Source organism: Alligator mississippiensis, chromosome 2 (genome assembly GCF_030867095.1).
Source record: "Alligator mississippiensis isolate rAllMis1 chromosome 2, rAllMis1, whole genome shotgun sequence".
Taxonomy (NCBI): domain Eukaryota; kingdom Metazoa; phylum Chordata; order Crocodylia; family Alligatoridae; genus Alligator; species Alligator mississippiensis.
The window spans coordinates 296,858,398-296,885,548 of NC_081825.1; the positions used below are offsets into that span (position 1 = coordinate 296,858,398).

The 27,151-nt window shown below is 44.9% G+C and overlaps 1 protein-coding gene and 1 non-coding gene across 2 annotated transcripts in view; one reads left to right on the plus strand and one right to left on the minus strand.

The window, feature by feature from the left end:
• Positions 1–27,151, minus strand: part of C2H14orf39 (chromosome 2 C14orf39 homolog) — a 77,409-nt gene that overhangs the window by 21,635 nt on the left and 28,623 nt on the right. Inside the window, exons 6-15 of the mRNA XM_059723374.1 lie at positions 17,367–17,554; positions 16,867–16,909; positions 15,482–15,602; positions 12,549–12,643; positions 5,223–5,362; positions 4,658–4,737; positions 4,028–4,104; positions 3,691–3,755; positions 2,579–2,649; positions 250–374 (exon numbers count right to left, since the gene is read on the minus strand). Of these exons, the coding sequence (XP_059579357.1) occupies positions 250–374; positions 2,579–2,649; positions 3,691–3,755; positions 4,028–4,104; positions 4,658–4,737; positions 5,223–5,362; positions 12,549–12,643; positions 15,482–15,602; positions 16,867–16,909; positions 17,367–17,554 (1,005 nt within the window). The remainder of the gene's footprint in view (positions 1–249; positions 375–2,578; positions 2,650–3,690; positions 3,756–4,027; positions 4,105–4,657; positions 4,738–5,222; positions 5,363–12,548; positions 12,644–15,481; positions 15,603–16,866; positions 16,910–17,366; positions 17,555–27,151) is intronic.
• On the plus strand, positions 22,981–23,053 carry TRNAK-UUU (transfer RNA lysine (anticodon UUU)). The gene has a single exon. It is a non-coding gene; the product is annotated as a tRNA-Lys (tRNA).

Consider the following 27,151-nt stretch of genomic DNA (forward strand, 5'->3'; position numbering starts at 1 on the left):
TTGCTCAGGGCTGAATGTGTAAATATTCTCTTTCTTTCAAACTGAGCACTACTGTGGAAAAAACCCATATTTGGAATAAGCTAAATTAAATCTGAATATTGTGTAGCGTTTGCTTATATGAAAAGTGCCCTTCCGTGTCACAATTAATGGAAACATCTATGCAGTACAAATCAACATAAGCTCACAACATTTAAATAAAAAATGAAATCCTACAATTCAAATGGAGGAGTTTTAGGGACCTGGGCTTACTTCTCATTAGATTCAGGTGTTCTTATAAATGCAGGCGTCTCAGGGGTTCTTGAAAAAGTCTCAGTTCTTTCTTCTGCTGTATTGGGATTATCCTCTGTTGATCTAAAAGATTCTGTGGGTATGTTCTGTTAAAAGAGAGCCCAGCATGATAATGGGCATGTTTACAGCATATACAACTTTAAAAAACCCATCAATATTCCTTTTATTCAATATACATATTGAACCAAGCTGACTGCACGTGTGTGTGTGTGTGTGCGTGTGTGTGTGAGGCTGTTTCAAGCTAAAGAATCTTACATTCATGAAAAATAAGGGGACTGTAATAAGAAACTAATATTCTACACACAGTAGTTATTGGTGTATCCTCTTTTATCTGGATTTTCATTGTGAATTGTGATTATAATAAGAAATTTGAAGAATATGTAAAGTGTAAACATAGATTAGATTCAGTTCAACTTTATTAATTGTACATCACTACACAGCACTGCAAATCTCAGGCTGGAACTGCTAGATCTAATGCTCCTAGCTGCAATGGAAAGGAATATTGTTTAAATACTTCCTAGTGGAATTTGGGAATATCATCATCAAAACATGTCGCTTTCCTGTTTTATAAGTCATACTGTTCTCTTATTGCAAACTGCCCTGAGTCTTATTTAGGGGAAAGCAGCGTGAAAATCAAATGAACAAAAATAAGTTATATTTCAATTAATTGACAGATTTTCTCTTCCCAAAACAAGGTTTACATTTGGAAGTTTGATGTGGATGTCTATTATGATGCAGGTGAAACGCATTGTTCTCCACAAGTTGCACTCTAGAAGGGAGCTTTTAACAGAACTTAAAACAGAGATTATCAATAAGTAAATGCTTATGTTTTGAGCACAAGTCAAAATAACACACACACAAAATTTCAATTTGGATGCCTTTGAAACACTACTGAAAAACTGGGTTTAGCTTGCTGAGGACAAATTGAATTCATGCAAGATGCCTTTAATGCCTACTCTGAATGGCCCACATCCTGCACTCCATACTCAAGAACAAGTTGTATAGATAGGAAAACTCAGCAAGTTTTACTTAAACAAATAGCAAAGTGCAATACTAGCAGCCTAACGAAGACAATTTCCCCTTCTTGGTTTCGATTGTGTAATGTGTGGATTCAGAAGACTGAGAATGAATGCTTCTTGGTGGGATAATAATGTGGATTATTCTTTGATTTTAGCTGTAATGGTCTCAATGATATAAACAATCATTACGTTCCAGAATCAAATTCTTTATACTTTTAAAATCAGAGCATCCTTGCCCAAGCTTGTCCACACTTCTTCCACATTCAGCATTCAATACTTTTCCCATGCTGTCATGGCACCTTACAGAGCTCCTATGGATTAAAAGTTGTGGCTGCTTTGCTTTGCAGTCACATTATCCATTGGATTTTCTGTCACCGAGGATCCTGCACTCTCCTTTATGTGGGGAGAAGCCTGCATAATCTACAAGTGAATTGGATTTGAATCTGGCTCTCTAATTAATGTTCTAAACCAGCTGTTTATAGTCCAGTGGCATCTTGAAAGAAAGAAGTCATGGATTTCTTAAGACATATTCTTTATTCAACTATTTGGATTTATTGTGGAATAAAAAACCTATAAAGTGTACTTGCCGCCTAAACAGAGAGTTTGATATTGGGGAAGTTCAGAGCACTTACAGATATAAAATGCAGTTTTCACTACCAGCTAAGTAATATTAATTTGGCTTTCAATAGAAATGCTTTCAGAAGTACCAAACTTTAATAATGGAAAGTCAAAATAGACACTAGAACTTGCTTGCTTCAGAACAGCAATAATTCTCTTGCTTAGTTAAGCATAGAACAGAATCCAAGGAAATCTCTTATTTATATCTTTGAATTTTTAGATAATATTTTTTCCTTAAAGCTATAGAAGTCTGGCATTTACTTGGGGTTCTAGATTCAAGAACAAATTGAGCATCACAAAAGAACACATATAGATACTGTAGCCATCTGACTCCTGACAAAACTCTCTTTTCCTTCTGAAAGCTCTACCATTCATGAGTAATATTAGTATAGCATTCAAAACATTGCATTCATATCTGGGAGGCTGTTTGGTGAATTTAAATTATCATTGAGTGCAAAGTAGCTATTTGGAAGAAAAATATTTTTATGCTTGAAAATACCATTCTGTGAGTAGAGAGATGGCTATACTGAAAGCTCTCAAAAGGAGAGGCCAAGCCCTGCTTTCCTATTTCTTGCCAGTAGTCTCACTGCCAACAAGATAATGCAAGTACTTCAGTGAAGTAAAAAGTTATGACACAGAAATGCTTCACTTACTTGAGAGACATGTAAAGAATCTTTGGCCTTGCTTGCTTCTTCCTTATCTCCACACTCAGCATCTTTATTTGCTAAACAAAGAAGTTGTTATCATTTGTACTACAAACTGTAGAATTTCTTTTTAAAAGATAGCGTAGCTAAAAAAAACACCAATGGTGTGGGAAAAGATCACTTGAAGAAGGCTTGCCAATGCTATATTGCTATTGAGAGACCTATTGAGAAGGCAAGTAACTGGTGTAGGAACAATGTGAACAGGATACTCAAGGAGTGATAAAACAGATCTTAAGAAAGAGGGGAAAAGCCAGGCTGGGAAACATAAATTATACAAAGGGAAATGAAAAATGTTGTAAGATATTTCATATTAAATAGCAGAACCTACACTCTATGACCTGAGAGGTCCTATATCTTGTGGGCACAGATCCCATACTGTAGTATCTGGGGAAGTCTAGTTAAAATCTTCACTTATGCGAACTTTACTACAAGGTGACGAGGGTTTAATCTGACAACACTATGCAAAAGGAATTGAAGCCAGACCTTGTGCCATCTGATTTTAATATTCTAAGTTTATTTGTAACTACTGCTTCACTCATTTCTATTTTATTTTGTACATGTTCCATATGTATTTTACAAATGAATACTGATGCCTTTACAAATTCCCAGCAAAACTACATTTAATGTGCATATTCTCTCAGCTCTTCTTTGCCTTTTTACAGGTTTGTTTCCTTTGTTTAATGTTTGTTGTTCCTCCTTTTCAAGTGTTATATATCTGATCTTAGCCTGACCATTTAGACTCCTGAATAAGTTAACTTCTTACTGGTCCATTCTCTCTGTTTTCTTGAACTGTTTTAGACAGACTTTCAGAGGCTGACTTTCATTTTTCACCTGCAATTTTTGTCCATAATTTCTAGGTCAGTCAAATATCCCTGCACTAAAAACATAAATTGACTAAGTGACCTAAGCAGAAAGTACAAAAATAGAAATGTATTAAAGTCAGGGTGAAATTTGGCACGTCGTCCTTTCTTTTCTATTCAGTTATCATGTATTTTATCCAGGTATAGAATAGATTGCATTTTGATAGCACCTTCCATCCAATAATGTCAGTGGTACTTTACCTGTCACCACAGCTTCATTTTCAAACCATTGCTTGGAAGTTGTCTGCTTCTGAGGAGCTAGCAATCTAAGCAAACAGAAATAACACTGTCTGAATTTGTCCAAAGGTGGATAATAGCTGTAAATTCTGTGTCATAACTGAAGCGAGGCAATTGCCCTGGGTGCCAACTGGAACTGGCTTTTGCCACAATCACACAACAGTGATTGCAGAGGCAGCAGCAACCTGAAGTCCTTGTGTGCAGCAGCTGGGCTGGGTACCAGGCTGCATTATTATGCTGCTGTGTAAAATCATCATAATCTATCATTTCAAGAATGAAAACTAGTTAGCTGAAAATTTACCTGAATTGCATCTGGTTTTGCCTGGATGGAACTTGGGCAATTTGTGGATTGTTAGTCCTGATGGTATCATTACATTTCTAAAACACAGGAAAAACTTTGAATGGAAGGAATACACAAAATTGTTAAGTTACTGACATCCTGATTTCTCCCCAAACTCTGCAAATTCATTCTCTTTTCCTACATTTTTAAGTACAAATAAACCTCCAAAAATGTCGTTATGCGGCATGTCTTTGGATTACGTTCTTTAGTGTAAATTACCTCTAGTTTAAAATTTTTGTCTGCCCCAGGCAATGGGTTGGGTACGCACAGTCATACGTTACATCAACTTTGGAACAGGGACAATGCTAGAAGACCTAGTATGATTACCAATATTGGATAATAGCCATCTGCCATAACATTCAGTCACTCTATATTTTTGGTTGCACTTGAAATAACAGTTTAAGGAAGAAAGATTTCTTATTACCAAATTATTTCTTATTACCAGTTTCTTATTACCAAATCCTGAGCTATTTCCTGTATTATCTAGTTTTAAGAAAGTGACACTGGGAATACTTTAAGCACTTCCAATTTAAATGAGCAAGGCCACAGAATGTATTTTACTCATGCCTTTCTGAGAGGAGGGCTACATACCTGTGTTTCATTTTCTAGTAGGCTGGAGGAAACACTGGTAATTGCTGAATGATCCACGGGATTTTCTCTTTCTTCTCCAACTAAATTATTCAATAAACATAACTTAACATTGTTAGAGTATTAAATATACACAGCATGCCACAGTTAAATTAAACTTGTGAGCCAAACTAATCAACTTTGCTTCTTATTGATTTGAGGGAAATGCGTCATATAATATGTGAGTATCAGCCAGTTCACTGTAGAATATTGTATGCGGTTAATGTCTGTTATATTTGCCAAACTTCACCAATGAAATATTTTCCAATATTAATGATGCATCTACCTAAAATGGACAAAATATTATTGTGTTATTCATGACAAATACATAGGATCATAAGTATGGGAGATTTTCAAATAAAACGAAAAATTAAATGCCCAATTTCTACAGAAAGTTTCGATCAAGCAGCCATGGTGGAGATGATGGGCCAGATTTATTGTCATGGTTCCTATATATTGATTTTGTATATAAATGTATCTAATATAAATTAACCTTGTATAAAAAGATAATCAGAAATGCACATTATACCTGCTTTTGTCTCTTGCAGAGTTTGTCTAATAGTCCTTATAGATTGGACAAATTTCTGAGGAATGGAAGGAAGATGTAATGGCTGCTGCTGCTGCTGTTTCTCTTTTACTAAATATGGATTTTCATTCTCTTCAAACACCCTAAAGAAAAAAAATAGTAAAACATTTCTGTGATAAATGAAGGGTGACAACGATACAGCACGTGGGCTACATCCATCCCATGAGGCCCCACCATTTAGCCCCCGGTGCTGCACCTGCACCTGAGCTAACTTACACACTGCCAGATTCGCTCTGTGTGCAGGGCCAGGATGTGCACCACACTCAGCACACACTCTGGGATCCACATTACACATGGCACCTGCTCTGGGACCAATGCCCCAGAAACTGGTCTGAGATAGATATGCACCACATGTGGGGAGAGGAGAGGAGAGAGGGCACGCTGTATGAGACATGGGTCCTAGAGTGAGCACTGCTGCCCTAGATCTGGCGTGTGAGGGGGAGAGAGCCATGGGCTCAATCCAGCCCATGGACCATCCCAAGGCCTCTCATTTGGCTTGTGGAGCTGTTTGAGTTTGACACCCCTGCTCTAAATAAAATAAATTTGCAAGGGTATTTTCTTCCCAAGACAACTACTTAGAGGATGATCCCAAGCCTTTTAGCCTCAGAAAGCCATTAAATTGCAAGGTTGCCTTAAAGCTTTCCACACAGGGAGAAAGAGGTTTTGAAGAATTAAAATCTGAAGTGGTAATGATCTGTCAATATACTAAAATAATGATCAATTATCATAGTTAGCATATGCATACCTTAAGTAAGGGGATAATTCCAATTAAGTTAATGGTACTATTCTGATGCTTAGTGCTTTACAGGCTCAAGGGCTAAAGAACTGAATATATACCGAGTACTGTCTAATATACAAGACAAGTGGGGAAAGGAGACCAGAAAGCATATTTTTTCTCATCTTTTTCACTTTTTGTAATTTCCTAGTAGCAAGGGTAGATACTAAACTGGCGGAAAAAAAGTGTAATTTTTAAGTTGATACTGGGTGCATCTACATGTGCTATTTACTGTGGACGAGACTAATTAGCTCCATAGTAAATATCTTGCATCTACATGAGCAGCCATATTAGACTGCAAGAAACATTAACTCTGCAGCAGGATAGTACTTGTAAATACACGTTCTATCCTGCTGCAGAGTTTTTTTGACTGTGCAGCAATGCACGTGTACGCACTGATGCAGCTGGCTAGGGCACAAGGGTGCTTTAGTGCAGGGACCGTCTGCCAGCTAATCCTTCACTGGAGTACCCATGTGCCCCAGCCAGCCAGTCCTCAACATGTTGAGGTGAGTCGGACCAGCCCCAGACAGGCAAGCTAACACCCCTGGCTCCCTGCCAGCTGAGGCTGCTCCAACCCACCTCAATGTGCAGCAGTCCCAGGTGTACATGTAAATGTGGCATCTGGGAGCAATAAACTCCAGCACAATAAGTCTCATACACAATAAGTGCTGGAGTTTATTGCTTAGCCTTAATAGCACATGTAGATGCGCCCACTGTCCCCTTAACTTAGAACAAAGATCAGTGGATGGCAAGAGATGAAAAGTAAGTAGTGCTAAAGTTGCAGTTAAAATGAGAACCTACACAAGGTCTATTTAAATACATATTGCTCAGAACAGCTTGCTTAGCAAAACTTTGTTGAGACTTTAGTCTTTAGTGAATTGAACAAAGCTATGATGAGAATGGCTATTAGGACTGTGTGAGGCTTCGGACACAGCTTCGGATCCAGAGAAGCTTTGGACGCTTTGGTGTCCAAAGCAGCATGTCCAGATTGCCTTCTTTAGGCTTTCTGAAGCGGTTCGGAGTCGCTTTGGAGATCCGGCCATAGGGTATAATGTGGAAACAATGAAATATCTATAACTTTGTGGTTTTTTGTCTGATATGGATGAAATTTGGAGATAATGTAGTCTCTGCTGAGAGAATGAAGCCTGCCAGGTCCAAGTTTCAAGAAGATCAGTGCAGGGGTTCAGGGGGAATTGCACCCCAAATTCTTAAAGCAAAACTGATATCACGTGTATTGTTACACCACGGGGGGTGGGGGGGTGAAAACTGCAGGGGTGGTGGCCCTGGCTGAGGCCACAAAGCCTGCCAAGTTTCAAGAAGATTGGTGCAGGGGGTTGCACAGACAGTCAGTTGCACAAGCACCCATGTAACGAGTTTTGCCTGTCAGCAGCTAGAGGTGTAGGGCCCCAGAAGCCAGACCCCCTGCACCGATCTCCTCAACAGCTGGCAGGCGTCATGGCCACAGCAGGGGCCACCATCCCTGCAGCTTTCACCCCGCTGTGCCTTAACACACACAGTGTCACTCATGTCATGAGTTTTGCTTGTCCACAGCTTGAGGTTCAGTTCCCCCCAAACCCCTGCACCGATCTTCTTGAAACTTGGGAGGCTTTTTGGCCTCACCAGGAGCTACCACCCCTGCAGTTTTCACCCCCCTGTGTTGTAACACAGACATGACAGGAGTTTTGCTTTTAAAAATTTTGATTTCAAGTTTTGGGCATCAGAGCTGAGGGGCAACAAAGGCGCCAGTAACAGCGCTCAAGTGCCTATACACTAATGCTAGGAGCATGGGGAACAAGCAGGATGAACTAGCACTCCTGCTTGCAGAAAACACTTATGCCTTAGTGGGGTTAACAGAAACCTGGTGGGACTTTACCCACAACTGGACAGTACGCATTGAGGGCTGTAAGCTATACAGAAAGGATAGAGTGGGGAGGAGAGGGGTAGGTGTTGTGCTCTATGTCAAGGAGCGTTATACATCGATCCTTATCAAAATGGATTCGGAAGAGGAGAATGTAGAAGGATTGTGGGCTAGGATACATGGAGGTCAAGGGGAAAGGGATTTGGTGGTAGGGGTCTGCCACAGACCCCCACACCAAGGGGAAGAACTAGATTTGGAATTCGTGAAGCAGCTTTCGGAGACCATAAAGACTAGGGAAGCGATACTCATGGGGGACCTAAACTACCCTGACATTTGCTGGGAGCCGCAGACAGCAAATTCCCACCGTTCACGCAGGTTCCTATCCTGTGTGCAGGATCTCTACCTGACGCAGGAGGTACACGGTCCCACTAGGGGGACTGCCTTACTGGACCTGGTATTGGCAATGGGGGATGACATGGTAGGGGACCTACAGATCAGTGGTCACCTGGGGGCAGTGACCATCAAATAATAGAATTCACCATAAGGCGTAGAGTGGGAAAGGTAACTAGTAGGGTGGAAGTGCTAGACTTTAGGAAGACTGACTTCAGTGAGGTCAGGTGTTTAGTCAATGACGCACTGCAGAGTAAGAGATTTGGTGAGATGGGAGCCCAGGAAGGGTGGCTGTGCCTTAAGGAAGCAATCCTTCGGGCACAGAGGGAGACAATCCCAATGCGGGGGAAAAGGGGGAAAGGGGCCAAGAGGCTTCCTTGGCTGACCAGAGAAATCCAGAGCAGCCTAAGCGCAAAAAGGGGGGCATATAAGCAGTGGAAACAGGGAGAGATTACTAAAGAGGAGTACACCTCCTCAGCTCACAGTTGTAGGGAGGCAGTTAGACGAGCCAAAGCTACCATGGAGCTGAGGATGGCATCCCAAGTTAAGGATAACAAAAAATTGTTATTCAGATATATAGGCAGTAAAAGGAAGGCCCAGGGCGGTATAGGACCACTACTGAATGGGCAAAAGCAATTGGTGACAGACAGAGGGGACAAGGCTGAACTCCTCAATGAGTTTTTTGCCTCAGTGTTCCTAAACGAGGGGCACAACAAGTCTCACAATGGGATTGTAGAGAGGCAACAGCAGGGTGCCAGACCACCAAGCTTTGACCCTGAGATGGTGCAGAGTCACTTGGAAGGACTGGATGTGTTTAAGTCGGCAGGCCCGGATGAGCTCCATCCAAGGGTACTGAAGGCACTGGCTGATGTCATTGCAGAGCCACTGGCAAGAATATTTGAGCATTCGTGGCACACGGGCCAGGTCCTGGATGACTGGAAAAGGGCCAATGTGGTCCCCATTTTCAAGAAGGGGAGGAAGGAGGATCCAGGCAACTACAGGCCAGTCAGTCTCATCTCCATCCTTGGCAAAGTCTTTGAAAAGATTATTAAGGCTCATATATGTGAGAGCCCAGCAGGAAAAATTATGCTGAGGGGAAACCAGCACGAGTTCATAGCAGGTAGATCATGCCTAACTAATCTAGTCTCTTTTTATGACCAGGTTACATAACACCTGGATGCAGGAGTAGGGGTTGACATCGTCTACTTAGACTTCAGGAAGGCCTTCGATATGGTATCCCACCCCATACTGGTGAACAAGTTAAGAGGCTGTGACTTGGATGATTACACAGTCCGGTGGGTGGCAAATTGGCTAGAGGGTTGTACCTAGAGAGTGGTGGTGGACGGGTCAGTATCGACCTGGAAGGGTGTGGGCAGTGGGGTCCCGCAGGGCTCGGTCCTTGGAACGATTCTCTTCAATGTCTTCATCAGTGACTTGGACGAGGGAGTGAAGTGTACTCTGTCCAAGTTTGTGGATGATACAAAACTGTGGGGAGAAGTGGACACACCGGAGGGCAGGGAACAACTACAAGCAGATCTGGACAGGTTGGACAAATGGGCAGAAAACAATAGAATGTGATTTAACAAAGAGAAATGCAAAGTGCTGCACCTGGGGAGGAAAAATGTCCAGCACACCTACAGCCTAGGAAATGACCTCCTCGGCAGCACAGAATCGGAAAGGGATCTTGGAGTCCTAGTGGACTCCAAGATGAACATGAGTCGTCAGTGTGACGAAGTCATCAGCAAAGCTAACTGCACTTTATCGTGCATCAGCAGATGCATGACGAACAGAACCAAGGAGGTGATACTTCCCTCTATTGGGCGCTGGTCAGACCGCCGTACTGCGTGTGATTTTGGGTGCCACACTTCAAGAGGGATGTGGATAACCTGGAGAGGGTCCAGAGAAGAGCCACTCGTATGGTTAAGGGCTTGCAGGCCAAGCCCTGTGAGGAGAGACTGGGGCACCTGGACCTCTTCAGCCTCCACAAGAGAAGGTTGAGAGGCGACCTTGTGGCTGCCTGTAAATTCATCATGGGGGTGCAGAAGGGAACTGGTGAGGCTCTACTCACCAAGGCGCCCCTGGGGGTCACAAGAAATAATGGCCATAGGCTGGCAGAGAGCAGATTTAGACTGGACATTAGGAAGAACTTCTTCACAGTTCGAGTGGCCAAGGTCTGGAACGGGCTCCCAAGGGAGGTGGTGCTCTCCCCTACCCTGGGGGTCTTCAAGAGGAGGTTAGATAGGCATCTGGCTGGGGTCATCTGAACCCAGCACTCTTTCCTGCCTATGCAGGGGGTCGGACACGATGATTTATTGAGGTCCCTTCGGACCCTAATTTCTATGAATCTATGAATTTATGAATGTGGGGTTGAGTTCCCCCAAAACCCCTGCACCAATCTTCTTGAAACTTGGCAGGCTTTGTGGCCTCACTAGGGGTCACCACTCCTGCAGTTTTCACCCCCCTGTGATGTAATACATAAATGTGACATGAGTTTTGCTTTCAAGAATATGGGGTACAGTTCCCCCAAACCCCTCAACTAATCTTCTTAAAACTTGGCAAACCTCATGCTCTCAGCAAGTGCTACCACCCCAGAAGGTTTTATCCACATCAGACGAAAAACAACAAAGTTCTAGATATTTCATCGATTCCCCATTATACCCTATGGCCAGATCTCTGAGGCAGCTCCGAAATTTCAGAGCCGCTTCAGCCGGACCGAGGCAGAAACCCAGTTCAGAGCTCCGGATCGGATCCCTGGCATCTGAAGCGGCTGGATCCGAAGCTGGATCGGATCTCTGCCAACTCGCACAGGCCAAATGGCTATGAGGAAAGACTGCTTGTTACTGGGCACGTCTACATGAGACGCTACCTTGCTGTAGTGACAAGCTGAAGCTACAGCAACGTAGCTTGTCGCTATAGTAATGTTGCATCAGCAGGCACTAAATATGACGCCACTACTACTGCACAGTCGGGTCGGAATGACTTGTGCACCACTGGGACTGCTTTAGCAAGTACTAAATGACCTCACAGTACAGGGGCACATGTGTACATGCCCAGTGTGTACCAGATTTTTTAAAGTATTGAGGTGTTAAGGGATTTTAAAAGCATCTGGAGACTTAGATAAAAAGTCAACTGGGCACCAATCTACGTCTTTAAAAGCCTGGCCTCATGAGAACAAATATACTTGCCATTTTAATTACAGTATCATGTTTTATGCAGAGCTGTTGAAAGAAGACTCCATCCGTAAGTCATAATTTTTTAAGGTGGCACAAATTTTTTAGTGATGTCTTAGAAATAAATTATTCCAAATCACCTTGAGGTTAAACTAAACACATATACAAGATACTTGGATTGCTATTGAAAAAAATCCACAAGAATCACATTGCCATTCTTTTTTCACATAATTATTAATCATTAAAAGAGAAATCAAACTAGAGTCTGAAGCCCAAAATGATCAAAATTGCAGTGCCAACAAAAAGGATAATTTGTCTCTTGTATTTACTTCAGCTGCATTGTTAGCAGTTATCTGAGTAGATAAGAAATCTTTACCCAGTTGTAAAACAGTTTTTTTTTGTTTTTCCTTGGGTGCAGTTTAAATGGAAAAGCTGGGCCCTAAAGCCAAAATAATTAGAGTTCCAAAGCAGCTGTTTCTCTCTCTCGTCATGGTGAGCCTAAGAAACATTAGCATATATAACCTTCTCTTCACTACAGTATGATCTTAGAACATAACCTCGAATAGTCACATTTACTAATATGATGCTAACCAGGACTTTTCAAGCAGCATAGCACAAAACAAGTTGCATTAAATATATATAGCTATATATTATGTAAGTGTAAATAATTTATCTATGACTATATTATATATTATTATATTATAAATCAAATAATTATATAATTATAATTGTTCACCACATATTTACACCTGATTTTGGATAGTCAGGATAACATGAATATTACTTCAAATTGCACGGTCCTTTCAACTGGAGGCATTTTCACTGCAAAAGCTACACACACATCTCTGACCAGTGGTGGTATAGATCAAAGACCAATAATCCTTAGATATAAGGAAGAGTTTCTGCATGTATTCAACTTCTTAAAATCAAAGCGTACTCAAACTCTGAGCTGGTGCTTTGCACAGGAGGGAAGGATGATCCTGGTCCCAGAGATAACTCCAGGTTTTACATACGGTTCCAAGCTCTGGCTCGTTGCACTTGTTCACACGCTATTAAAACTCAGTTGAAAAAGGTACCTTTCCTTAAACTGCTTCCTTTGCTCTAGATTTCTTTTATATTTTCCATCAGCTATTTCAGAATGGTTTTGATTTTCGGTAGTCCTTTCAAATGGCTCAAAAGAAAAATTCATGAACAAAATAAATATACAAATCAGAATAGCTTGAAAAACAATAGTTTTATGCTGCAGATTTTTTTCGATAATGCTAAATCTATTCATAGCAAGCCACTTAGATGGCTTGTTCAGTAATTACTACAGGTTTGAATCTTTTTTACCAGGCATTTGTATTATACCAAACACAGTTGGACTTCGATCTACAGTTGCAGCTTTTGGGGACTGCAGCAAAGTAAATGTTACATAGGAGCTGACCTTATTCCTAAAGTTTTCTCTTTCTAATTAACCTCTACGGGAATTAATCCCAGAGTTTACAGAACTCCAGGGTAACCTCTTCATTGTTTTTGTGCCTTTGATTTAACCAAATTGGTGGGCCAATTTAGGCAGCTAAATTGCCTTCTGGTCAGTGTGCGCTGGAAGAGCAGCTTAAATACCTAGGAGTGGTTAGGTTACACCAGTGTTCTCCAATCTTTTTAAGTAGGAGATCACCTTTGGCATTTAAAAGCAACCTAAGATCTACCGTGCACCACCACCATCCCCCCTCCCAGCAGGTAAGTCTGTGGGGCAGGAAAGGAGAGGGCAGATTGGGGCAGAAAAAATTATTTAGGGGTGTGCCTCCCCAGCAGGTAAGTCCCACCTGGCCGGGGCCCCACTCAACTTACCCTGCTCCTGCCTTTGCGGCACAGTCCCTCACCATGAGGGCCTTGATTTAGCCCTCGCCCCTTCCCTCCCCCATGGATTAACCTGCTGGGCAGGGGCACATGCGTGCCTGCACATGGGCACTCAGCCCCCGCCCCAGCCTCGGATTGACTTCAAGAGGTTTGGAGATCTACCACAAGAGACTCCAAGATCTACTGGTGGATTGAGATCCACTGGTTGGTGACCACTGGCTTACACAATGGGCTTCTCTTCATGCTGGGCTGGGTGTGGCAGGGGGCAGATAAAGGATCTTGCTTTGGATCCAGTAGTAAAAGTGAATACCTAGTCTTTCAAGTTGGAGAGTCAAAGGCAACTGGATGTGATACTAGCCACTGGTATGCTAGCCACATCAGTTTGGGACAAACTTCGGCCTTTTGTCAGGGAGTAAGGCCAATGCCAATTTTTTTCTATTTTGGAAAATGTGGGAGCTGATAGAAGTGACATTTGTCACATGATTGGCCCCTTGACAGTGCTCTGCAGCCGTGCCCTGACAGAAGTGCACAGCTACAAAGTGCTTTAAAAGTGCCCAATTGTGCAACAAATTAACCCTCATGTAATGAGGGTCCAGATGAAGGTGCTCCAAAGCAGAGTACCTTCATTCACTTCCATCTGTCCCTGAACGTAATCAGCCCAGCCTTGACCCCGGTGCTGTATGCAGGAAGGGAGGGGGAGAAGGAAGGGGTGGGAGATGCAGGCTGAGGTTAGCCCAGCCTGAGCTGGGGGGGGGGGGGGGGGGGTAGGGGTGGGGGTGGTTTGGAGCCGCCACCACGAGGGCTCCAATCTAAGGTATCAACACCCTGCGTCTTAGCTGGTACTGGCTGGGATAGGTGCTTCTGCTTGCTAAAGGGATTGTGCTCACAGGCAGACATGTTGGGAACTCTCCTCCATCTTGTACATTCCCAAAGGGCTAAGGACATTATTGCATGGGACACTTAGCATTTGTTTTATTCCACTCATAGTAAACATTACCAAAAGTTAGAACATATTTGGAGTGATTATATAGTAATGCTTACTACAGTTTCCCAAGCCAGGTCTCTGCCTCTGGTAGTGGGCAAAGGGAGGCATGGAGAGCTGATGTCAGGAGAGTGTACTGTCTCTGTTGTTGGATCCTGCCATTACCCCTGGACTGGAGACAGCTGGACACTCCAGAGCAGTCCCAGGGCTGGGAGAAACAATCAGCTCATTATCAGTCACAGCCCTAGGACCATATGGGAGCCAGCTGAGACTCCCGTGTGGTCCCAGGGCCACAACTGTCACTCTTTGCCCCTGCACTACACTGGAACCAGCTGGAGACTCTGGTGTGGACCCAGGGTTGGTACCAACAATCAGCTGATTGTTGGTCTCATTCCCACGACCCCCAGAACCAGTTCCAGGCTCTTGTGAATTCCTGGGGTTGGGACTCACAATCAGTGGATTGTGGGTCCCAACCCAAACACTGCAGTTGATCATATTATCTCTGTGGAGCGGTCCAACACTAGCTCACCACGATCTGGAGAGCCTCCTTGTTGGAAAAGGTGTAAGATAGAATAAGAGCATGCTTAGCACATGCTATCCCACTTGGACATGTGGACACTTGAGTTTTAAGTGCATTTAACATGTGCTAAGTGTCTCTTGTGACATGGCCCTTAGCATTATCTACCCTTACATCTGTTTGAATAATAGGAATGTACAGTACCGGATGTTGTGTATGTACATCATATTTACATGCAGTACATTCATATTTACAAGGTTAACCAGCAAAGTCTTTTCAAATGTCAGCAAGGAGCTGAAAACACTGTACAGGGAATGCATTAACCCCTGTGGCTGACTACGAAATAGGACTGATGTTTGCAGCATTTAATTCAGCCTTTTTGGAACTGAAAGAGAGGTCGCCCTTACACAGTGCCTTGAGGAAAGTGATGGCATACACTGAGATAAGTAGAAGGCAATTGTCAAGATCCCATAAGTTCATGGAGTTCCCCTTTTCCCTAACTGGAACATGTATGGTGTGACAGCAACAATACAATAATTGCAAGATCTGGAATCATCCTGTTTGCCCATGTGTGAAAAAACACATGATTTGATCCATTGTAAAAACATAGTCACAAAGCAGCATATACAAATATATCATTACTACACCCAGTTAAGCAAAATTGTTACCTGTTTCAAATAATTAATTTTCATTTCCAGCTCATCTGCTTCTTTTTCTAGTTTCAATGATTTCTGAGTTAAAACAGCAGTGTTCTTCAGGACCTCTTGTGTTTTTTGCCTCAAAGAAGCACTCTCATGTTAAGGAATATGCATGTTATGTAGAAAATATTAAGCTATTAAATCTATGAGAATATTATATTGAAAATATTTCCATCTATACAGGCTCTGAATTATACCTACAGCAATACAGAGGGCAAAACTCCTCTTGGGTCATTTGATGAGGACTTTAACTCTGGCTTTGATTATGCCCTTTGGGAGCGCCTACATGTCACTGTATGGCAATGTTGCTACAGTGCTGTGCTTTAGTACTTCCTTTTGGAAGTACTAAAGCATGTTGCAGTAACTGCCCCTACTCTGCCGTGTGCATGGCACATGGTTAGGTTTCGCTGCTATGTTGCTGTAACGGTGCACTACAACGGGAAAGAGCTCCGCCACAGCAACATAGCTGCCTATCACATGTAGACTCATGTGATCACTATGTCACCATAGGGTGACATGTAGCTACACTCCTTGATGTTAAATAGCTATGGGAGGGAGATTTTCAAAGGAAACTCAGTGAAGATTGCTTTTCAGATAGTTCCCCATATTCTCTGTGGAGGGATCAAAGTTTGTTTCTTATAGAAAAGGGTGTAAGGCAGGGACGGGCAATTATTTCGTGCGGAGGGCCGCTTACTGAGTTTTGGCAAGCCATTGAGGGCCACATGGCAGGCAACCAGGGGCAGATAAATATTAATTTTCTAAATTTTTTGGGATCCCGTGGGCCAGGTAGAATGGCCTGGCAGGCCACATTTGGTCCATGGGCCTCGTTTTGCCCACCTCTAGTGTGTAAGATCTAGTCACAAATATGATGAATGAAGAAAAAACTAGGGCCATTTGTATTCAGTTCTGACTTCACCAGAGTTGTGCTAACAGGGGTTCCTTGGTCACAGTGGGCCCAATATAAAAATACCATTTTCCATGGAATTCCACCCCATCCAATAATAAATCTACTCCCTCTTTGCAAACCATAGTAACACATACAGGAAGCTCTGATGGGTCCATATAGCCCTAATGGATCTCTTGAAACAAAGCTTTATTCTTTTCTTTCCTTATCCCTAATGGAACATTTTGATTAAAATTTCAGAAAATGAACCTTGGTGTTCTTCATCCTTCAGGGCTCCCTCCCATAAGAAAATCTACCTAATGTCGTTACTCTTATTAACCCTTGGGGGAAAATTCCCAAAATAATCTAGAAACATTAATCTGCAATTTACTGACAAGTATGGTTTTGGCTACTGTGAACAAGCCCAGTATACTTTTTCCTCCCCACAAACTGATGACAGTGTCATGGATACATCTGTAAGGCCCAATCAGAAAGTGACTGAAAAGGAGCAGGCTCTGAAAACATAAAGTTGCATTTTAGTTTGTTCATTCACTAATCTCATTTTCTCTGCAATGGCAATGTAAATTAATTGATTGGAAAAGTTCTTATCTTTATAGAAATGGCAACATATAGTACAGATACACAGAACAGTACCAGCAATGGTATGAAAAACAAATAGAAATTAGAACAGCAAAAAAATCCATCCCAAATGTGTTATACTCTGACAACCCTTTATGCTGAACCTAAGACAAAGCTGATTCCAATCCAAGCATGGCTTGCAGAGATAAACAATGTCCTTAGTTGAAATCCTGTTTTTGCCACTGTTATACCCCATTTTCCTAAATGAAGAAAATAAGTTATACTAACCAGTCCAACAGAAAGAAAGAAGAAAAATGAGTTAATGTTTGTGCAGTGCTTTGATTTTGCAATGAAGAACATACTTTACTGCTATTGATATGGTAATACTGGTACCTAGCATATCCAAAAGAGCAGCTTCTTTCGATTTAAATTGTTCAGAATGTTTCAAAACTCTATTTTCGATTTCTTCAAGATCCTTTTTTTTCATATAGTATTCTTGTGAAAGAGCTGTTTCTGAATATTTTTCTTGGTGTTGCTTCAAAATGTTGTTATATTGGATAATGTAATCCTGATACATTTTCCTGTTCAACATCAAAGTGCAATAACATTTTGACATTAAATATGCCTTTCAGTAATATACTTCAAATCATTTAGCTTTTCACATAAAATTATCAATCTTTAAAGAGAAAAGTTAATTACTGTTAAAAGAATCAACTCAATTAGATAAGATATTTTGCTGGAGAAAGTCAGATTATTAGTACAACCTGATTTGGCTGTAATTCCCTTTTGAATCTTTTCACAGAATGATACATAAAATAAAGTAAGCAGTTGTGAGATGACATTGCTCTCTAAGAGATACAGAGTATACTCCATTGAATATAAAAGTTTGTGCGGTGAGATAGTGTATCTCCTTGTATGGCCAAATTGTCTGATGATGTAAATTGGCAAGGCTGTATTGATTTCAGTGAGTTGTCCCAATGTCCTGCATAACTGCTGTCTAACTGATAGTTCTCCATTGTGTATTTTGTGCAGTAGGTTCTTCCTACCTAAGCACAGTACTTCACTTGTGTCCTTATTGACCTACACCTTATTTCAAACTATTTCTTCAATTTGTCAAGAGCATTTTGAATTCTAAACCTGTCACAGAATCGTAGAAAATTAGGGTTGGAAGGGACCTCAGGAGATCGTCTAGTCCAACCCGCCACTCAAAGCAGAACTATCTCCAGTTAAATCATTCCAGTCCAGGCCTTGTCTAACCGGGTCTTAAAAACCTCTAAGGATGGAGATTTCACCACTGCTCTGGGTAATCTGTTCCAGTGCTTTACTACCTTCACTGAGAGAGTTTTTCCTAGTATCTAACTTAAACTTCCCTTGCTGCAACTTGAGCCCATTGCTCCTTGTTCTGTATCTGCCACCACTGAGACCAGTCCAGCTCCATCTCACTGAACCGCACTTCAGCAGTTGAAGACTGCTATCAAATCCCCTCTCAGTCTTCTCTTCTCCATACTAAATAAACCCAGCTCCTTTGATCTCTCCTCATAAGCTGGGGCTCTGGTTTTCTTTGTTTAAAAATTCCAAATGATCTGATAAAAATGCAAATTCTATGATTTTAAACCCCCCAAATCTGGGTTTTCTGCAATTAAAATGAAACACCACTATATCCTCCTTGATTAACGTCATAGTTAGGTTCTTGAAAAATGCAACTTTAAGCAAAACGATGTTAAGTGAATCCAATTTCCCCATAAGAATTAATGTAAATGGGGGAGTTAGGGAAACTTTTTTCCCCAGTCAAAAGACATTACGTACCCGGATCCGCATCCCCCTGCCCCCAATCCCCCATGCTGTGGCCTCAGGCAGGGCAGCTTCCCACTGCCGCACACACCGGGGGGCAGAGGGGACCCTTGAACCCCTGATCTGTGCATAGGGTAGATGCAGACTGCGAGCATGGGCTCCCTTCCTGCTTCCCTGCCCCAGGACCTCTGCGGCCCTGCAGGTATGACCCAGTGCAGCTGGGGACAGTGGGACCACGCAGAGATCTCCTCACCGCTGCGAGCTGTCCCCCTCGCCCCCCACTGCCCTGGTGATGTGCCCCTTGCACCTACCACTGCTCTGACGGGCACAGTCCCGCGCCACTGCCCTCACTGCAGCCCTGCATGCAGGAGATGCATCACCAGGGCAGCGTGGGCAAGCAGCGGCAAGGAGATCCCTGCACAGCTCCTCTGATCTCTGCCACATTGGGTCACGGGGGAGGGAAGCAGGGTGGCAGAGAACAACATGCCTGCACTGAGAAGCTGCTCGCCACTGTTCCCTGTCACCCTGCTTCCCTCCCCCGCAACTTGGCACAACAGGGAGCAGAGCAGCCGCACAGGGATCTATTTACCGCTGCTTGTCCTGCTCTGCCCTGGAGTGTACTTACACAGATTCAAGTGTAAATTTGGTACCTGCATCATGGACACCCATTTGAAATCTGCATGATGCAGGTATCAAATTTACACCCAATTAGTTACTGTGCAGTAACGCACATGTAGCTTCATTACTGCACAGTAACCTAGGCGGCCTCCCTGATGGGTCTTCCCAGTCACTAGAGAGCTGGCCTGAGCCCAGCCCTAGGTCTCCTGGCTGGCTGCCTCTCCTGGCTTCAACTTGAGACTAAAGTTAGTCCCAAGTGTTAGCAGCCATGTGGCCGGAGGCTGGAGCTCCACCTGTGGCCACATAGGCACATCTAGGCTGCTCTAACCTGGGACTAAATTTAGTTCCAGGTCATCTGCACATGTAGATGCTGGCATATTCCTGCTTACTGCACAGTAATTTACTGCACGGCAAATTTAAGCTGGCGTAAATGCATGTTTAGACACGCCCATTGGGTACTTCAGCCTTTTCCACATCATTTCTCACATGGTTGCCTCCCCCATTCAGTAAGTGATCCACACTTTCCCTGATCTACCTGCTGGCATACTCATAGAAACACTTTGAGAAGATCATCAAGGAGCACATCTGTGATGGGCCGGCATCGGGGATGATGCTCAAGGGCAACCAGCACGGTTTCATTAGGAGCTGGTCATGTCACACCAACCTGATTGCCTTTTATGATCAGGTCACAAAAGCATTGGATGCAGGTGTTGCCGTGGATGTAGTCTTTCTGGACTTCAGCAAGGCCTTTGACACTGTCGACCACCCCATCCTCATTAAAAAACTAGGTGACTGTGGCATCGATGCCTACACAGTCAGATGGATTGTAAATTGGCTGAAGGGTCATACTCAGAGGGTGGTGGTGGATGGGTCATATTCAACCTGGGAGGAAGTGGGCAGCGGAGTCCCCCAGGGCTCGGTCCTTGGGCCCATGCAGTTCAATTTCTTTATCAGCAATTTGGACGATGGGGTGAAAAATCAACTTGTTTAAATTTGCTGATGATACCAAAATGTGGGGTGAGGTGGTCACACTAGTAGGGAGGGAAAGACTGCAGCAAGACCTGGATAGGTTGCAGGGGTGGGCTAACAAGAACAGGATGCGTTTCAATACGGACAAGTGCAGGGTGATGCACTTGGGCAGTAGTAACCAGCAGAACACTTATAAGATGGGAAACTCCCTTCTTGAGAGCACAGAGGCAGAAAGGGATCTTGGAGTCATCATTGATTCCAAGATGAACATGGGCTGACAATGCGAGGTCACGGTCGGCAGGGCTAACCGGACCTTATCGTGTATCCACAGGTGCATCTCAAGTAGGTCCAAGGAGGTGATCCTCCCCCTCTACGTGACACTGGTCAGGCCTCAGCTGGAGTAATGTGTCCAGTTCTGGGCACCGCACTTCAAGAGGGATGTGGACAATATTGAGAGGGTCCAGAGGAGAGCCACCCTCATGATCCAGGGACAGCAGGGCAGACCCTACAATGAGAGGCTATGGGACCTGAACCTGTTCAGCCTTTTCAAGAGAAGGTTGAGGGGGGACCTGGTGACCATCTATAAACTCACAAGGGGGACCAGAAGGGCTTGGGGGGAGACCTTGTTTCCCCTAGCGCCCCCCGGGATAACAAGGAATAACGGCCACAAGTTGTTGGAGAGTAGGTTTAGATTAGACATCCGTAGGAACTACTTCACAGGTAGGGCGGCTAGGATCTGGAACCGACTTCCGAGGGAAGTGGTGCTGGCTCCTACCCTGGGGGTCTTTAAGAAGCGGCTTGATGCCTACCTGGCTGGGGTCATTTGAGCCCAGTTTTCTTCCTGCCCAGGCAGGGGGTCGGACCTGAAGATCTACAAGGTCCCTTCCGACCTGACTTCTATGATTCTATGATAGAAACTCTTTTTATTACCCTTCATGTCCTTTGCTAGCTGCAACTCCAATTGCGCTTTGGCCCTCCTGATTTCATCCCTGCATGTCTGAACAATACTCTTATACTAATCCCTAGTTGTTTGTCCAAGTTTCAACTTCTTGTAAGTTTCCTTTTTGTGTTTATCTCATTGAAGAGTTCCTTGCTAAGCCAAGCTGGTCTTCTGCCATACTTGATAGTCTTCCTGAGCATCAGGATGGTTCATTCCTGTGCCCTCACTAAGGTTTCTTTAAAATACAACCTGGACTCCTTTCTCCCTCAGATTGGCCTTCCAGGGGATCCTGTCCATCAGTTCCTTGAGCGAATTTAAGTCTGCTTTTCTGAAGTCCAAGGTCCTTACTTTGCTGCTCTCCTTCCTTCCTTTCTTCAGGATCTGGAAATCAATCATCTCATGGTCACTGCTGCCCAAGTTACCATCTATTTCAATATTCTCCACCAATTCTTCCATTTGTGAGCAGCAGATCAAGAAAAGCATGGCCCCTCATTGGCTTTCCAACACTATCACCAGAAAGTTCTCCCCAACACTTTCCAAAAACTTCCTGAATTGCCTGTGTACCACTCTATTGCCCTCCCAGCAGATGTTAGGGTGACTGAAGTCCCCCTTGAGAACCGGGGCTTGTGATCAGGAAACTTATGCTAGCTGTTTGAAGAAAGCGTTATCTGCCTCATCCTCCTAGTTTGGTGGGTGGTCTATAGTGGACACCCACCATGGCGTCACCCTTGTTGCTCTCCACTCTGACTCTAATTCAGAGACTTTCAACAGGCCTGTCTCCAGTTTCTTACTGGAGCTCTGAGCAATCATGTAGCTCTTTTACATAAGGTGCAACTCCTCCTCCTCTTCTCCCCTGCCTGTCCTTCCTGAACAGTTTGTACCCATCCATGACAGCGCTCCACTCATGTGAGCTCCCACCAGGTCTCTGTTATTCCAATCACGTCATAGTTCTGTATCTGTGTGAGGACTTCAAATTCTTCCTGTTTGTTTCCCAGGCTCCGTGCATTTGTGTACGGACACTTGAGATAACTAATTGGTTGCCCTAACATTCAGCAAGAATGAGAAAGCCCTCCTGCTTGTCCTTCCTCCAGGTCACCCACTTCCCCACTAACCTCAGGTCTTTGGTCTCTATCCCCCAGCAAACCTAATTTAAAGCCCTCCTCACTAAGTTAGCAAGCCTGTCTGTGAAGATGCTCATCCCTCACCTCATCAGGTGGATCATGTCTTTTCCTAGAAACTCTTCTTCTTGGAACAACATCCAGTGGTCAAAAAAGCCAAAGCCCAGCTGGTGAGCCCATCTGTGCAGCCATGCATTGATCTACAGGATGGATCTGGTTCTGCCCAGGCCCTTCCACTTGACTGGAAGGATCAAGGAGAATGACACCTGTGCCCCCATCCCATTCACCCTTGCACCCAGAACCATGTGGTCACTTTTGATCTGCTTAGGGTCACCCCTAGCGGTATCATTGGTGTCCACATGAATGAATAACATAGGGTAGGACTGTGCGTAGCTTTGGTTGCTGATTTGAATTGATGGAGATTCAGCCTGATATGGTGGCCAAATCTCCAAATCCGAATCAAATCAGAAGACCCTTTAATCTCTCTGAATCAAATCGGAACCCTCTGAATCAATTCAGAGAGATTTGGAAAGATTTAATGATTCGGCCATAGTTAAAGAACTGGATGAGCGCCTGGCTAGCTCAGTCGGTAGAGCATGGGACTTTTAATCCCAGGGTCGTGGGTTCAAGCCCCACGTTGGGCGCATAGGTTTTGATCCCCTGATGGCGGACTACAGTCCTCTGGGCGGGATCACCTGATGGCGGACTACAGTGCTCTGGGCGGATCACCTGATGGCGGACTACAGTGCTCTGGGCGGTGTGCTGAGGAAGTTCGGTGCACAGGTGGTATTCTCTTCCATCCTACTAGTGAGCGGATGTGGAAGACGGCAAGAGAACTGCATCAGAGAGACCAACTGGCGGCTTCGGCAGTGGTGTCTCGAGGCAGGCTTCGGCTTCCTGGACAACGACCTGCGCATTACAACGAGGGACATGCTCAGTTGGGATGGGCTTCACCTGTCCCCCAAAGGTAAGCGTGTGTTTTCTTCTAGGATGGCAGATCTCCTCCAGCGGGCTTTAAACTAGGCTCGTCGGGGGGAGGGGAAGATTCATAGATTCATAGATTCATAGATGTTAGGGTCGGAAGGGACCTCAATAGATCATCAAGTCCGACCCCCTGCATAAGCAGGAAAGAGTGCTGGGTCTAGATGACCCCAGCTAGATACTCGTCTAACCTCCTCTTGAAGACCCCCAGGGTAGGGGAGAGCACCACCTCCCTTGGGAGCCCGTTCCAGACCTTGGCCACTCGAACTGTGAAGAAGTTCTTCCTAATGTCTAGTCTAAATCTGCTCTCTGCTAGCTTGTGGCCATTGTTTCTTGTAACCCCCGGGGGCGCCTTGGTGAATAAATCCTCACTTATTCCCTTCTGTGCCCCCGTGATGAACTTATAGGCAGCCACAAGGTCGCCTCTCAACCTTCTCTTGCGGAGGCTGAAAAGGTCCAGTTTCTCTAGTCTCTCCTCGTAGGGCTTGGTCTGCAGGCCCTTGACCATACAAGTTGCCCTTCTCTGGACCCTCTCCAGGTTATCCGCATCCTTCTTGAAGTGTGGCGCCCAGAATTGCACGCAGTACTCCAACTGCGGTCTGACCAACGCCCTATAGAGGGGAAGTATCACCTCCCTGGACCTATTTGTCATGCATCTGCTGATGCACGATAAAGTGCCATTGGCTTTTCTGATGGCTTCGTCACACTGCCGGCTCATGTTCATCTTGGAGTCCACTAGGACTCCAAGATCCCTTTCCACCTCTGTGCCACCCAGCAGGTCATTCCCTAGGCTGTAGGTGTGCTGGACATTTTTCCTCCCTAGGTGCAGCACTTTGCATTTCTCCTTGTTGAACTGCATCCTGTTGTTTTCTGCCCACTTGTCCAACCTGTCCAGGTCTGCTTGCAGCTGTTCCCTGCCCTCCGGCGTGTCCACTTCTCCCCATAGCTTTGTGTCATCTGCAAACTTGGACAGAGTACACTTCACTCCCTCGTCCAAGTCGCTGATGAAGACATTAAAGAGTATCGGTCCAAGGACCGAACCCTGCGGGACCCCACTGCCCACCCCCTTCCAGGTCGAGACCGACCCATCCACCACGACTCTTTGGGTGTGACCCTCTAGCCAATTCACCACCCACCGGACTGTGTAGTCATCCACATCACAGCCTCTTAACTTGTTCACCAGTATGGGGTGGGATACCGTATCGAAGGCCTTCCTGAAGTCTAAGTATACGACATCCACCCCTCCTCCTGTGTCCAGGCGTTTCGTAACCTGGTCATAGAAAGAGACTAGGTTGGTCAGGCACGATCTGCCCGCCACAAACCCGCGCTGGTTTCCCCTCAGCATAATTTGTCCTGCCGGGCTCTCACAAATGTGAGCCTTGATAATTTTTTCAAAGACTTTACTTTCAGGTTCTGTAGTGCTGGCCTCCCCATGGCTTTCAGGTTCAAGAAGATGAGGGCGGGGAAAGCTGTGGACCACCAAACCATGTGGAACCCACAAGGACAGCCCAGCCTGAAGAAGGAGAACATTGGGAACCTGCAAGCCATGGGGCGGCCAGCACTACAGCACAGGTAAGCAACGAGAAGATAAGAAATAAGGGACCCCTTAGGATTCAGAGCGGGGGGGCAGCAAAGGCACCAGTCGCAGGGCTCAAGTGCCTATATACTAATGCTAGGAGCATGGGGAACAAGCAGGATGAACTAGCACTCCTGCTTGCACTAAACACCTATGACTTAGTAGGGCTAACAGAGACCTGGTGGGATTCATCCCATGACTGGGCGGTACATATTGAGGGCTATAGATTGTATAGAAAGGACAGGTCGGGGAAGAAGGGGGGGGGGCTGCACTTTATGTCAGTGAGCAATATACATCAACCCTCATCAAGACAGAATCCGAGGTTGAGGAAGTAGAAGGATTGTGGGTTAGGCTACATGGGGGGCAAGGAGAAAGGGATTTGGTGGCAGGGGTCTGCTACAGACCCCCACACCAAGGGGAAGAAATAGATGCGGGGCTCCTGAGGCAGCTCTCGGAGACCATAAAAGCTAAAGAGGCGGTAGTCATGGGGGACCTAAACTACCCAGACACCTGCTGGGAGACGCAGACGGCAAAGTCCCACCATTCACGCAGGTTTCTAACCTGTGTACAGGACCTCCACCTGACACAGGAGGTACACGGTCCCACTAGGGGGAATGCCATACTGGATCTGGTATTGGCAACGGCGGATGACATGGTAGGGGACCTACAGATCGGTAGCCATCTTGGGGACAGTGATCACCTAATAATAGAATTCTTCATAAAATGTCGAGTGGGTAAGGTAACTAGTAGGGTGAAAGTGCTAGACTTTAGGAAAGCTGATTTCAATGAACTCAGGCGATTAGTCAAGGACGCACTGCAGAGTAGGAGTTTTGAAGTGATGGGATCCCAAGAAGGGTGGCTGTGCCTTAAGGAAATGATCCTTCAGGCACAAAGTGAGATGATCCCAATGCGAGGAAAAAGAGGGAAAGGGGCCAGGAGGCTTCCTTGGCTGACCAGAGAAATCCAGGGCAGCCTAACGGCCAAAAGGGGAGCACACAAAAAGTGGAAACAGGGAGAGATCACCAAAGACGAATATACCTCCTCTGCTAGCGCTTGTAGGGAGGCAGTTAGACGGGCCAAAGCTACCATGGAGCTGAGGATGGCATCCCAAGTAAAGGACAACAAGAAATTGTTTTTTAGATATATAGGGAGTAAAAGGAAGGCCCAGGGAGGAATAGGACCCCTGCTAATTGGGCAGAAACAATTGGTGACGGACAGGGGGGGCAAGGCTGAACTCTTCAATGAGTTCTTTGCCTCAGTGTTCCTAAGCGAGGGGCAGGACAAGGCTCTCACTGGGATTGTAGAGAGGCAGCAGCAAGGCGCCAGACTGCCATGCGTAGACCCTGAGATGGTGCAGAGTCACTTGGAAGAACTGGATGCCTTTAAGTCGGCAGGCCCGGATGGGCTCCATCCGAGGGTTCTGAAGGCACTGGCTGATGTCATTGCAGAGCCACTGGCGGGAATATTTGAACACTCGTGGCGCACGGGCCAAGTCCCGGAGGACTGGAAAAGGGCCAATGTGGTCCCCATTTTCAAGAAGGGGAGGAAGGAGGACCCGGGCAACTATAGGCCAGTCAGTCTCACCTCCATCCTTGGCAAAATCTTTGAAAAAATTATCAAGGCTCACATTTGCGAGAGGCCGGCAGGACAAATTATGCTGAGGGGAAACCAGCACGGGTTCGTGGCAGGCAGATCGTGCCTGACTAATCTAGTCTCTTTTTACTCTTTAATGTCTTCATCAGCGACTTGGATGAGGGAGTGAAATGTACTCTGTCCAAGTTTGCAGATGACACAAAGCTATGGGGAGAAGTGGACACGCCGGAGGGCAGGGAACAGCTGCAAGCAGACCTGGATAGGTTGGACAAGTGGGCAGAAAACAACAGAATGCAGTTCAACAAGGAAAAATGCAAAGTGCTGCACCTGGGGAGGAAAAATGTCCAGCACACCTACAGCCTAGGGAATGACCTGCTGGGTGGCACGGAAGTGGAAAGGGATCTTGGAGTCCTAGCGGACTCCAAGATGAACATGAGTCGGCAGTGTGACGAAGCCATCAGAAAAACCAATGGCACTTTATCGTGCATCAGCAGATGCATGACGAATAGATCCAAGGAGGTGATACTTCCCCTCTATCGGGCGCTGGTCAGACTGCAGTTGGAGTACTGTGTGCAATTCTGGGCACCGCACT